Source organism: Suricata suricatta, chromosome 16, assembly GCF_006229205.1.
Source record: "Suricata suricatta isolate VVHF042 chromosome 16, meerkat_22Aug2017_6uvM2_HiC, whole genome shotgun sequence".
NCBI classification, from domain to species: domain Eukaryota; kingdom Metazoa; phylum Chordata; class Mammalia; order Carnivora; family Herpestidae; genus Suricata; species Suricata suricatta.
Genome location: NC_043715.1, coordinates 3,623,102 through 3,636,878, shown reverse-complemented (window position 1 = coordinate 3,636,878; position 13,777 = coordinate 3,623,102). Strand labels below are relative to the sequence as shown.

Sequence of the window (13,777 nt, the reverse complement as noted above, 5' to 3'; positions counted from 1 at the left end):
TTTTTTTTTTTGGTGCCGAATATTAACAATTGCCTGGGCCAGCCTGTTCAGTGGACTTTTTAGTGAAGTGAAGGAATGTTTCCCATAGGCCATTGGGGTTCATCTGTCCTCGTGTTGCAGTGACGCGTGTGTCAGATTTGTGTCCCCCGCCAGCCACAGGCCTCTGTCAGGAAGCTGGGCCTCGCAGGTTCAGGTTGTCTTGTTACACATGTTTTCTTAGCGGCTGCCCCGTAGTGCTTTCTAGAAAGAGAAATGAGGTCTGTGAGGAGGGTCCCTGCAGGGAGTTGTCCCTGCAGGGGGGCCGGGTACCCAGGAGAGGGCCTCCCGCCGCCTGCTGGTGGGCCGGCGCCTCGTGGGACAGACCATCCTGCTCTTACCTGGCGGCAGTTTTGTGGCCTCACCTGCAAAATGTCTTCGTTCTTAGGTTTCCCGGGGCTGTTGTGTTTCTACGTGGGGGCGGGGGCGGGGGCGGGGCGGCTTTCTTTTCCGTTTCGTAGAATATGCGCTTTGAAGGGGTTCCTAGCGGGACCTGCACGGGCTCCGCAAGCTCCTCCTGCTTCTCAGCGGCCCGCCTCCGACGGGGCGGTGCTTGGGAGGGGAGGGGACGGGGTTTGTTGAGTTTTCCTGCTCTTCCCCGGGGGCGGGTGTGAGCGGGCCTGCGCACCCGTCGACCCTGCGCCCTGAGCCTTCCTGCAAGTGCGTTGTTATAGATCGCAGATGTTATGTTTTGTTTTTCAGAACTGCTTTCTCCAGGGGTTAAAAGTAAGAACTTTAAATGCCACAGAACCTATAGGCTCTTTGCAGGTAAGTGCATGTGCATGCTGTCTCCTTACCAAAGCAGGGACGTAGGGGTCAGGACCCAGGCCCGGTTTGCTGTCACCCCGCTCAGCGTAGAGAAGGGTTGCCTCCTGGTGGCCCTGGACGTGGTCAGGCCGTGTGCATCTCTTGAAAATGTGCTTGACCTGATGACCTGGGTGGACAGAATATCCTTTTGGTTCTGAGCTGATTCCAATTTCAGACCTTGTTTAATAACTAATTTCTGTTTGGGGTCGGGGTTGGGATCAGGTTGGGTCGGAGGCCACCTGGAGGGCAGTTCGCAGGTGGGACCTTTCCTGCTGCGGTCACGGCCCCTGTGTGCGGACGCAGAGACCCCTGCCCCTGGGTCCAGAGCTCCCTGTCTCATACTGTCTGTCCGTCCGTCCTTCCTCCTCGGTAGCCTGCGTCTCCTGGGTCTCTCAGGCTTTACGCCACCTCTGGCGGGAGCTGTCTGCAGCAGCTGCGCCTGCTTTCTGGCCATTTTTATTAGATTGATTAGCTGCTTCATTTCCTTCCTTTTGTCTTGGCTCTGCTCAGTCTGCGTGTGATTTAAACCAAGTTCCCATTTACTGATGCTCACGTTTAGTTAGTGAACCTTCTATCAGGTTCCTTTTTTGTGGTATCTCATTTATTCCTCACAGCTGTCCTGAGAAATGGGTGGCAGGGACCCCGTTATAGAAAACAAGAGACCCCGCGCTCTGCCGTGGCCCGGAGCGGCATGGCCGCCCCCCACGCCCACCCCTGCCAGTCCGCCTTGGGCCTGTAGGAAGTCGGTGGGGCGTGGTGAGCGGGTCAGGTGCCCGTGCGCACCGGGAGGGCTCAGGCCCGCTCAGCTCTCTCTTCCTTCCAGCCTGTGCCTTTGAGTTTCTCTTCTCCCCAGTGTCAGCCAGTCACAGCTGCTCCCCAGACCTGGACCCCGTGCTCCTGCCGAGTGTCCGAGCCTTCCCAGCCCTGCCTTGTCTTGGGAGTTCTGCCGCCATGGGTGGGGGGCCCCGGGGACCAACAGGGCCCTGAGGCTGGGCCTGAGGTCCTGGGGGGAGATGAAGGTCGGCCTTGCCGCCTCCCTGCTGTCCTTCCCCCGGGGCTGCTGTGGGGTGCGGGGGGGGGGGGGGGGGGGGGGGGGGGGCGGGCTGCCCACCTGGGGCCAGGGCGGGAATCCCTGCCTCCTGCTCAGGGAGCCCCCTGCGGTCCTGCTCTGCCTGCCCGTCCGGCTGGGGCTCCCGCAGTTTGAGAACCCAGGTCTCCTGCAGGAAACCCAAACCCACAGCTCCTCGGACCCCACGGACTCAGTCCCTTTATAAAAACTCTTGTCTGAGTCAGGTCTCGGAGGCGAGGTTCCAGGATGAAAGTCCCGAAGTGGACGTGGGGTTCGGGGGACAAGCTGTGTCGGGCCTCTTGATCGCTGTGACCTGCCCCGTGTGTGCCAGGCCCACCACTGGTGTCCTGCTGTCTTCCGCCTACCAGGGCCGGTCGTGTTTGTCTCGGGGCCGCAGGGGTAGCGCCCGGCCGGCACCTCTGCCCCGCCAGTGCGGAGGCTCCTTGCCCGAGGGGCTGTCCTCTTCCCAGTCCGCGGGGCCAGCCAGTGTGGTCCCCGTCCTGGAGTGACAGCTGCTGCTGGGCCCGGCGACCTTGCCGCCAGCGAGTGTTGTCCCTCACGGGCGGTGGCACACGGGCCCTGTCCTCCAGAGGTGCGTCCCTGCCCCCGGCTCCTGCCTGCTGCCGGCCGGCCCTCCTCCTCCTCCTCCTGGGGGGACTCCACTGCGTCTCCAGGGGTTGGGTGTCTTTCTTTTAGGCCTTTGACCAAAGGCTTATTGATTGAATTACAGGTTGTTTTTTTTTTTTAAGTAACAAGCGCTACTTTTCAGTGTTTGGGCTCATTTGTTAAAACATGAACCACCTCCGCGGGGATGCCGCACGCCCCGCCCACACAGCACCCTGAGGGCCTCTCCCGAGGACGGTCCCAGAACGCCTGGGCTTCTCCGGTCCTCACGGCCTGCCCCTGCCCCTGCCCCGCGGCGCTCCGTCTCTTCCTCTGCCTGACACGCGGTGGGCACTGGGGCCTCCTCACTTTGTCACTGTTACCAGACCTCCGTGCAGCTGCCGGTGGTCTCTCTAGAACAGCCTAGAAGGGGATGGGCTGGATCAAGAGCCTGAGGGTTTGCGGTCTCTGCGCGGTATTTCTGGGGGCCGGCCAATGCGTGCTGCTGGGGGTCTCCTGCGCTGCGCCCCCGGTGCTCGCCGTGGAGGGTGGTCCTCGCCCGAGGGGCCGGTGCGTGGGGCAACCCCACTGAGGTGGTGACGCCTTTGACGTTAGGCGTGTCATTAAAAGGAGCGTGTGTAACTTTCCTTGTGACCTGTCGGGGGCTCCGGATGAGGGGCGTGGCCGTGCGCGGCCTCTCACGGCGCCGGGCCCTCTCGTTGCAGTGGTCTACCATCACGGCAGCAGCGCCACGGGCGGCCACTACACCACGGACGTCTTCCAGATCGGCCTGAACGGCTGGCTGCGCATCGACGACCAGACGGTCAAGGTGGTCAGCCAGTCCCAGGTGGTGAAGCCCGCGGCCGAGCGCACAGCCTACCTCCTGTACTACCGCCGCGTGGACCTGCTGTAGCGCCGCCCGCGTGCCCGCCGCCCGCTTGCAGCCGCCTCTCCCCCCGACTCCCTTCCCGTCCCCGGTGGCGCTCTGGCTCCCTGGAGAGGGCCTCGCTGGCCTCGGCAGAATGGGCTGGAACGGAGAGCAGGCGCCCGGGGCCCGTGTGCAGCGGCTCGCGTGGACGCCTGCCTTCCAAATCCAAATCATTCGGTTGAACCAGACTGTCGCTTGATTTAAGAGAACACAGAACCCGTCTTGCTGAGATAATGCTGTTTCCTGAGTGAGAAGGGGAGCGTGCGTCTGACTCCCCGTCGGATCGCGTTAGTAGAACAAATCCTGCACCAGCAACCCCTGTAAATTTGTGAAAATGAATTTTATCTTTCCTTAAAAAATAAATTTTTTAATCCATCACACTTTCCTGCCCCACCCTTTAGTTTTTGATAAACGATAAAAATGAGCCAATTATCAGAGAAGAAATAGTTCTTCAAAAGAAACATAAATACAAAAAGTAAGTTGCTGGTTCCTAACAGGAAAACTACATTCTAACGGCCGCCCGGTGAAAAGCTGCTCCCGCGCACGTTGCAGATCAGGTCCCTGGAGGGGAGAGGTCGTCCGCGTAGACGGGGTCGTCCACGTCATTGCCATTAAACGATCTCAAATCGCATTCATGCTTCTGTGTGCACATAATGAAAAATGGGCAAAACAGTGGAGGTGGAGCTTCCCCGAAGCTGCTGTTGTAATCCTGCTGTCCGCCCTCCGCGGCGCCGCGTCTCCGACTGTACAGTGTAGTGACCTCTAGGGGTACACGAGTTGTCGCCCACCAATAAAAATCACAAAGTTGGTTTAAAGCTGTGCACGTGTGTCTTTGCCTGCGACGCCTCTTCGGGTCGTGGGCGCCCCCAGCCCCGTGGCTGACCGAGCTCGGGGGTGCTCGCCTAGTGTCTGCGCTACTGACTAGCGAGTTGGGGAAATGGGGGGTTTGACTCTTCCCGTAGCAGGAAGGGGAGGGGGTTCTGCCCCGCGGACCCCCCCCCTCGCCATTGCGTCCCCGGGCGGGGGGCACGGGCTGGGGCCTCTGGGCACCACTTCAGACACCACCCTTGGGGTGGGGGCGGGAAGCCCCTTCCGGGCAGAAGAGACAGAGAAGAGGGGGGTCACGTGGGGGTCAGGCCCCCTCCCGCAGTGGCTCTCGTGCCCGTGGAGCCCTGTTTCCAGATGCTTCGCGGTAACGAGCTGGGCTCCGCGGACAGGCGTGTTTACACGGCGGAGCCCGTTCCCCGAGCACAGCCCGGGGCCCATCGGGTTCAGGCTGTGTCTTCACAGTCACGGACGGGTGCTGCCCACTTAGCCCCTTACCCGTCCTCCCCTGATTTGTTTGGCTGACCTTCATGTCAGAGTTAGGTTTTCATTGAGATAGACACCTAAGAACCCATGGTGTCCGGAGTCCGCGTTCTCGGGGTCCCCCCCACCCCCCAACACTCAGGTGCCGAGGACGGGCAGACACTGTGTTGGGGAGCTCCTAGTGAGTTCTGCGCTGCGACCCTGTGACCCAGGGCATGTCCCCTCCGTCCTGATCCTCACCAGCCTCTAACCGCTGCTGCTCACTCCCCCCTCCCCCGAAGGGTGTCTCTGTCACCAGACTGGCCCTGACCCCTGTAAGTCCGAACGAGAGCCCCTCAGGAATCAGGCCCTCCCGTGTGCGAGTGCCTTTTCCCGGGAACCTGGAGCAAGAGGTGAAGAAGGCCCTTGTCGTACCCGATTTCCTGTGTGTCCAGAGGGGGAGCCCCCCCCCACTCGGAGGGGTCCGTGTACCCCTCAGGCTGCTAAAGTGCGTGTGTCCTCAAGCCCCACGGCCGGTGGAGAGGACTGAGGTGCCGAGGAGCGTTCTCTGATCTCCAGTCTCTCTCGAGCCGTAGAAGAGAGTTGGTCCAGGGCCCTTGGGCGTCTGGTCAGTGTATGACGGCCTAACAGTAGTGCGTTGGCTCTCGACGCTGCCGCTCCCCGCGGGGCACCGGGCGGCCCTTCGTGTCGTTTGTTTGGAAGACGGGCTCTGGCTTCATAGGGAAGAGACCTCACGCGTAACCCCACCGCCTGCCTCCCCGGATCGTGTGTGTGACAAGGATGGAGCTTTCCCCTTCCCTTCCCCGAAAAACGGATCCGCACCCCCAGCTCCAGACAGAAGAGTAAACGCACAAAGGGACAGAGTATGCAGCAGGAGGTCGGCCTGGAGGCAGGAGTCCTCCTGTTGTCCCCAGATCGAGAACAAGATCATTCTAGCAAACCCAGCATTCTCCCGGGTCCCCGGTGAGGTGCTGGCTGGTGTTCTCCGTTCTTGAGATTTTGAACTCTGGCTTCCAGATTTTGTGCTGCCGCGGTTAGTGTTTTGGTAAGTTTCGTCGACGGTGTCTCTGGTTTTAGATCATTCACACTTAGAACTCGGCCCACTAACCTTGGTGTTGGGGGCCCGCCTTCTTGAGTTTCCTCCATCAGCACACGGCACATCTTAATAGGCAGCGTTAGGCCGGCGTGCACACTAGGGGGTGGTCGTGAGTGTGTCCTGGGGGGCGCTTCCTTATGCGTGAGTCCTTACTAACAAGATATGGAAGTTCTCACACGGAGAACAGCGTCGTGAAACTTGCTGGCTGGTACGTTTGCCCAGTAGCCAAGGAAGCGCACAAGGTAATGTGAGTTCCGTTCAGAACGGAAGATGGCGGGTCCTCTCGGCCCGCGTGGCACGAGGTTCAGCAGCCCGAGGGGGCCGTGGCAGCAGCCTGCTCTCATTCCTCCGCGTGACCAGTCACAACGGACTGGGCCACCCGGGCGCCCCAGAACGTGACTTTGGAAAACAGTTGGTCCAGCAAGACCACCGGTTCACAGCCAGCTGTACACGTGAGGAGATTTTCATTTAGGGGCGCCTGGGGGGCTCAGTCAGTTAAAATCCGACTTCGGCTCAGGTCATGATCTCACGGTTCCTGGGTTCAAGTCCTACGTCGGGCTCTGTACTGACAGGTCAGAGCCTGGAGCCTGCTTCTGATTCTGTGTCTCCCTCTCTCTCTGACCCTCCCCTGCTCACGCTCTCTCTCTGTCCCTCAAAAAGAAATAAAAACATTTAAAAGTAAATAAATAAAACCAATCAAGTACACCGCTAAGCAGGCAGGCGTTTTCTCTGGCTTCTAAGGATTTGGATTTTGTTTTTTTGTTTTTGTAAGCGTTGGCACAAAACCAATGTACCAATGCTTCCCATCTTATTTATATGGCGAAAAATGTATTTCTTTGAAAAATGACATTCACTCTGTGGTCACGTTTGTTCTTTCAAGGAGTAACCGATGAACCTGCGAATGCGCACTGGGCCGGTCAGTCCCTGGCCTGGCGCCCCGCCCGTGTCGGGACGGCCCGCTGTGAGTCGCACGCCATTTCCTTTCTCAGCCTTGGTTGTGTCTCCTGGTGCGCGCTGGTCGTGGTTGAGATCATTTACTGATAATCACTGATACGCAGAACTCGAGAGGGTTTTGTCCCGTGATCTTTTCTTGGAGACGACCAGCTTCTTCCTTTTCTATTTTATTTATTTTGAGAGAGAGGAGAGCATGCGCACACACGGCTGCGCGAGTGGGAGGCGGGGCGGGGGCGGGGCGAGGATCCCACGCAGGCCCCGCCCCACCAGCGGTGCAGAGCGCGGTGCAGAGCGCGGTGCAGGGCTCCAGCTCACACACCGTGAGATCGTGACCGTGACCCGAGCCGAAACCAAGAGCCACCCAGGCGCCCCATGCTCTTAAGTCCCTGTATATGCATTAAAGGAAATGCACTCAGTCCTGAGGCTTCTGACCTTGGGACTCCACACGGAGTGGTTGTGTTGAAGATGTTCTTGCTTGTTTATCAGCTGCACTTTCTCACAGACGACTGTTCAAGTGTTTGCCCTTTAGTTGTCGGAAACGTTTCTCGTGTGTTCTCTAACAAGTAAAATATTAGGGTGGCTTTGTTTATTCTGTATGAAACCGAGAAAGAAGCGTGCGTGAGCATCTGCAGAGTTCCCAGACGGACCCGAGGTGCACACGGCGTTCTCGGCACACTTGGGGACCGGGTGAGCCTCAACGCGTGTTTTTGTCTTGCTTTTTTATTTTTTATTTATTTATTTTTTTAGTACAAGCTTTTTTTTTTTCCTCCTCTAAGTCTTTCAGCTTATCCAGAGCGTGTTTTGTAGCGTAGCCCTCTGCGCGGCTCTCTGGGTTCAGGGTCACCCAGGGATTCTCGGGTTGGGTCTGGTGAGCTCACCTTGGGTTTTCCCATCTCTCCCTCAAAGGAAGCAAACCTCTTTGCTTTTAGAGAATTTTGGGATTCCTTTATGTGATTTAAGAAAAAAGTTATTCTTTTGCTTTTAAACAAAGATTTGAGGGTCCCCTGGGTGGTTCAGCGGGGTAAGCGTCCGACTTGACTTCGGCACGGGTCACAGTCGCGCAGTCGTAGGATCGAGCCCTGCGTTGGGTTCTGTGCTGGGCCTGGAGCCTGCTTGGGACTCTGCCTCTCCCTCTGCCCCTCCCCTGCTCACACTTGCACACACACCCTCTCTCAAAAAAAAAGATTGAAAGCCTCTCGTGTATGATGTGGATTTACTTGCTGATGTGCAGACTGACCCCGTCCTCAGTCAGCGGCTGCTCACGTCCGTGGGGCCCGGTGCTGGGCCTCCGCACTGTCGATCTGCAGGTCTGTGTCTGCCCAGGCGACTGCCTCCCGACGGCTTCTGCCCGGGTGACCGCGTACCGATGGCCTCTGCCCGGGTGACCGTGTACTGATGGCTTCTGCCCGGGTGACCGTGTACTAATGGCTTCTGCCCGGGTGACTGCGTACCAATGGCTTCTGCCCGGGTGACTGCGTACCAATGGCTTCTGCCCGGGTGACTGGCTGCTGATGGCTTCTGCCCGGGTGACCGCTTATCGATCGCCTCTGCCCGGGTGACCGCGTACCGATGGCCTCTGCCCGGGTGACCGTGTACTGATGGCTTCTGCCCGGGTGACTGCTTATCGATCGCCTCTGCCCGGGTGACCGCGTACCGATGGCCTCTGCCCGGGTGACCACGTACTGATGGCTCCTGCCCGGGTGACCGCATACCAATGGCTTCTGCCTGGGTGACCGCGTACCGATGGCCTCTGCCTGGGTGACCGTGTACTAATGGCTTCTGAAAGCCACAGGACTGGATTTGCTGTGCTGTTTCTGTCACATGCAGTTTCCAGCCTGGACTCCTCGGGCTGCTGTGCTCTCTGCAGAGTAATTTGGTGCCTCCACTTCCCAGCACAGACTCCCCCTCACGTCCGAGGCTAGCGAGCGTGTCCTCCTAGCGGGTGACAGAAAGTCTCTTCTGCTTTTGGAGAAGTGTAAATTAACTGGGCAGGCAGGGAGTGACCCTGCTTTCCAGGATGATCCCGTTTCCCGTGGCTTCAGATGCTCACCGCCAGCTGGGTCACATCTCCCAGCGCAAGCACTGCTGACGGTGGCCCCTGGGTGCCTGTCCAGCAAGTCACCGCAGCGCCCTCTGTGGTCACCCGTGGGTGCCACCGCTTGCCGTCCCCTCAGCACCCCTCTCCAGCCTCCCTGCCTCCCCCTGCCTGCTCTGGGACACGGATTCTCCTTTGGCTTGTGGCTTTTGGGTTCTTTTCTTTTTAAGGTGTTGATGGGAGCTAAGATGGGGCTTCCTGAGGACCAGGCCTTCTTCTGAGCTCGGTACAGGCGTTTGGGCCTCCGGAGACCCCTTGAGGTGGTCGGGCCGGCTCTGGAGCCTGTGCTGTGTGGAGATGCCCCGCCCCCAGCTGCGTCCCTGCACCCGCCTCACTGTGCTTAGCACTCCGGAGCAAGCCGGAGTGGCAGAGACCCTTGGGTGTTGCCTCGAAATGGAAGGGAAGTCTGTATGAGCTCTGGGAGCTTGTAGCATTGAACCAAAAGCAGCAAAGGAGCAAAATGATTTTAAAAACGGGGTTATGGACACCGCAGCCTGCTCTGCACACTCCCCGTGGGCTAGCCAGTGACGTGACCTTGGGGAGGTGGCCGGCATCGGGTCTGTGACATGGCGTCAGGGACAAGACCGAGCAGGTTAGCAGGTGTGAGCCCCCAGCACGGGGGGCCCTGGACGCTTCTGGCGTCCTCACCGGCCTCGCAGCTAGGGCCTTACGTCTCACCTCTGAACTTCCATCTCTGACCTGCCTTTCTTCTGCTTCCTTGTTCCCTCATTTGATTCTGCCATCTTGTCATGGGTGCGTCTGTTCCAGGAGGTGTCTCCCTGCCGGTTGAGACCCACCAGGGTGGAGACGTCCGCTGCACCCACGTTTCCACTGAAAGGCGGGGGGGGGGGAGGAGGGCAGTGGGCAGCCCCATCACAGACTGCCCCGGGCAGGGCCCCCTGAGCAGCTCCGTAGAGCTGACTGCTCCCCCGGGTCCCCTTCAGTTCCCAAGCACAGTCAGGGGCTGGCTGCACACGTGCGTTGTGGTGGTGGTTTTTGGGTGTTTTTCTTTAATGTTCATTTATTTTTGAGAGAGAGACCGAGCTTGAGCGGGGGAGGGGCAGAGCAGGAGACACAGAATCGGAAGCAGCTCCAGGCTCCGAGCTGTCAGCACAGAGCCCCACATGAGGCTCGAACCCACAAACCATGAGATCATGACCTGAGCCGAAGTCAGACGCTTTGCTGACTGAGCCCCCTAGGGGCTTCCTGCCTTGTGTTTTTTAATGTCTACTCTTTTTTACAGCTCTGATGAGACTTAAGAAAGAAAATAATAATAATTCAAAGTCACTAGGGCACAGGAGAAATAAACCAAACATGAGTCCGACCTAAAATTGGAAACAACCGAAGCTTTGTTTTCAAATAAGTAAAGGTCTCCCACTCCACGCTCCCAACCAGAAGGGACACGTGCCATTCAGTAAACACAGCACACGCTTGAAAATGTGCTTTACTTCTGCATTGGGACCAGGTAAGGGCCCGGAAGGGGTGAGGCTGTGGGAAGGGAGCGGAGGTGCAGGGGAGGAGAGAGCGTGGAAGAGAAGCGTCTGAGCGAGGAGGTCAGGAGGGGCGTGGGCCCACGGGCGCCTCCGGGTGCTGGCGTGTCTGCGGGGCTCTGCGCGTGGCTGTCTTGTCTGCCCCCAACCCCTGAGTCCAGCCTCGTCGACACGGACCCCCTCATCTGTGCAGGGAGGGGCCTCCTCAATTCTCCCGGAGACAGAGCTCGCTCGAGTCCTGCAGGGCTCAGGACCCGGAGGGTGGCTTGCATCTTAGAACTTCACTTTAGAGACTGGGAGGTGTCCACCTACTTGGCCCGGAAGCCGGTCCGTTGTTCACAAGCATGTGCTTGCCTTCTTTCCCCTCTCGGGGCACAGCGCCCGAAGCCTCACGTTTACTGTCACTTTGGGTGATTTTCTCCCCAAACTGAACCTGAGTGTGTCAGGTTGACGGTCACGGTCGCAGGGTGTGATGTGAATCAAAGGGAAAATAAAATCCCCTGCAAAAACCTCCACGGCTTGGGCCCGAGTCTCCGTGCTCTCTTCCTGGAGCGGTGGCCGCAGCAGGACCTCCTCCCGGGGCCTGGCAGGAGCGTCCGGGACGGGAGTAAGTCATGGCTCAGAACTTGAACTTGAGCTGCAAGCCAGCCCTTCTGAAGTGACCCCCTACCCCGAGGCCACTGGGCCAGATGACTCTCCCCCCACCGGGTCTTTGGACAGCCACGGGCCTGGCAGCCCCCAGCAGGTTTGTGGCTGGGGGCGCAGGAAGGGGTGGACCGGCCCTGCCCCCCTTTCACGGAAATGATGAGCTCTCCCGAGCAATGGTGCCTGAGCAATAAAACCGCGGGGCGGGGGGGGGGGGTTGTAAACTCTAGAGGCTTCTGTGCTTTTACTTGGTGCGACGGTGGTGGTTTGGAAAATATTGAGACAGAGCACGGAGCGGCTGCCACAGTCTGCTAGTTCATGGGGTTTGTGTTTGGCTTGGAAGACCCGAAAACCCAGCCCTGTAATTTCGCTTGAGTAAAAGTAACTCATCGACTGAAATGTCCTGTCCTACTTAAGTGGGGGCGATGGCCGTGCCGGGCTGGGGTGGGGGGGGCGCTGGGTGCGGCGATGGGAAGCGTGCCGCTCTGTGGGTGGCTGCGTGCTGCGCACCCACGGACGCATCGACAGGTCCCCAGGGCCTCGGGTCACTCCCGCTCGGCGTGCGCGGGCATCTGGGGCCGGTCCCTCTGTTGTGGGGGGGGGGGGCGTCCCATGCACTGAGGGGTCGGCGGCCTCTGGCCCCACCCCTTGCAGCTGTGAACCCGGCGTATCTCCCTCCTTGGCCCACGCCAGCCCTGGTTGGGGACTGTCGCGGTGGACAGTTTTGACTGTTCGGGACTTTGTAAATGCTGTCACGTAGTGTGTATGTGGGCTTCGGTGCCCTCTTTTGTCAGTGTCACTCTCTGAACTGAACCACGTGGCGGTCCGCCTGTGTCCCTGCCGCGTCGTGATCCACCGCGCACCCGGGGCCACAGGGCTCATGACTCCACTGCTGCTGGGGGGGCGGACGAAGCTAAGGTCCTGCCCCTGGTGCCCGCGCCTGCGCCTTTCTCTGGGGGAGGGGGCTCAGGAGGGCAAGCTCAGGGTCCTGGGGTGGCGCCCGGTGCACGGCAGCAGACACTGCCACACGGCCTTCCCGGGTTCTTGTACCCGTGCCCCCTCCTAGCCAGCAGCGAGGGTGCCCGGCCTGGCACGCTGTCATGATTTTCAACACGCTGCGGGGTTAGCACAATCCTTCCAGCGGGCTCAGGGTCACTTTGTGTTAAAATTCACAGTAGGAGGGTTTAAGTTCGTGGAAATAGAACCAGGGTGCCACTTTTTTTTTTTTAACTTTGTTTTTGAGAGAGAGAGACAGTGCGAGAGGGACAGAGAGAGAGGGAGGCACAGAATCCGAAGCAGGTTCCCGGCTCTGAGCTGTCAGCACAGAACCTGACGTGGGGCTTGAACCCACGAACTGCAAGATCATACCCTGAGCCGAAGTCAGACGCCCGACTGAGCCACCCAGGCGCCCAAAGAGTGGGCCACTCTTGACAGTGCCCCGTGATGCGCTCTCATGGTTGAGGCCGACGTGAAAGCCATTTATTGAAGACGCAGCAAGGAGTCATACGCCAGGCGAGACCAGTGTCTCCCTGACGCCCGCCAGACTCTGGGGGGAGGGGAGGGGGGACCAGGGTGAGTCCCAATGGAAAACAAGGAAGATGAAGTTTGGCCAGCGGCGCCGCGCAGAGCCGCCCCGTCTGTCCATCGTGGCGCACCTCGTGCCCTCTGGTGTGCTGCCACCCCGATGTCACGGCCTCTGCAGGACGGGCAGCGAGCAGTGACCTCTTTTTCTGGATGAAGTTTGCAGGAGTGACGAGGCTGGCCACCCGGAGGGCAGCCCCGCCCACGTCCTGCCTGAAGCTTCCCCCTGGGGGGCCCCCCCGACGCTCACGCCACCCCCCCTCGCCTTCCCGCCACGTCCGCCACCTTGAGAGCCAGCCCCAGAGCCCGGGGCAGAAGCCTGAGGGCAAACCCCCATCTAACAGCACCACCAGGGCTGTCTTCGTATCTGTCTGTGAATCCCGAGTTTTCTACAATGGGTGTTTTTTACTTTTTTAAGCTTAAAAATACTTTGTCCTTCTGTGTCTCCGGGCCGGAGTTGGCAGTCCAGGCTCGCCGGAGCCCCCTCCTCTCCCCTGCCCGAGGACCCAGGGTCCCGGTTCCTCTAGACGGTGCGGCTTCTCTTACGTCCAGTAATTGGGGAACACACGTGCCAAGCGTGTACCCTCTTGGAATTCCAGTGCGGGTTCGAGGAGGACCACGGGGCTCACGGCGTGCACCCGAAGGGCCGGCGGCTCATGCCACGCTTCAGACACGGGGTGTGCGGGGCTCCGGGAGCCGTGTGCTACCGGGGCGAGTGCAGCGCAAACCAAGGCTGACCCTAAGGGTTACGCTCTCCTTTAAATACTGGGGCGCCTGGGGGCCCAGTCGGTTGAGCGTCCGACTTCGGCTCAGGTCATGATCTCACAGTTAGTGGGTTTGAGCCCCGTGTCGGGCTCTGTGCTGAGTGCTTGCTCGGACCCTGGAGCCTCTTCTGATTCTGTGTCTCCTCTCTCTGAGCCTCCCCCACTCATGCTCTGTCTCACTCTCTCTCTCAAAAAATAAATGTAAAAGAAAAAAAATTTAAATACTGACGGATTCCAGCTTCTGGGGAAAGTACGCCTGGGAAAGTATCTTTGGGGTTTCATCAAACACTTGGAAAATAATCTCAACAAATTTTTTCCAAACCCTGATGGTTCCAGCCGGAATCCCAGTTGATACTTAGTAACCACGTCTACAGGGGCCTTGGCGGTCGGCTCTCGCTGGG

General features: G+C 59.2%; 1 protein-coding gene across 1 annotated transcript in view; it reads left to right on the top strand.

Moving 5' to 3' along the window:
- The window catches only part of USP10 (ubiquitin specific peptidase 10), a gene marked incomplete at its 5' end in the record, with an annotated part of 37,030 nt that extends 32,772 nt beyond the window's left edge, over positions 1-4,258 (top strand). The window contains 2 exons of the mRNA XM_029925859.1: positions 739-804; positions 3,241-4,258. Coding sequence (XP_029781719.1) covers positions 739-804; positions 3,241-3,428 — 254 coding nt within the window. The remainder of the gene's footprint in view (positions 1-738; positions 805-3,240) is intronic.
- Between the last annotated feature and the right edge of the window lie 9,519 nt (positions 4,259-13,777).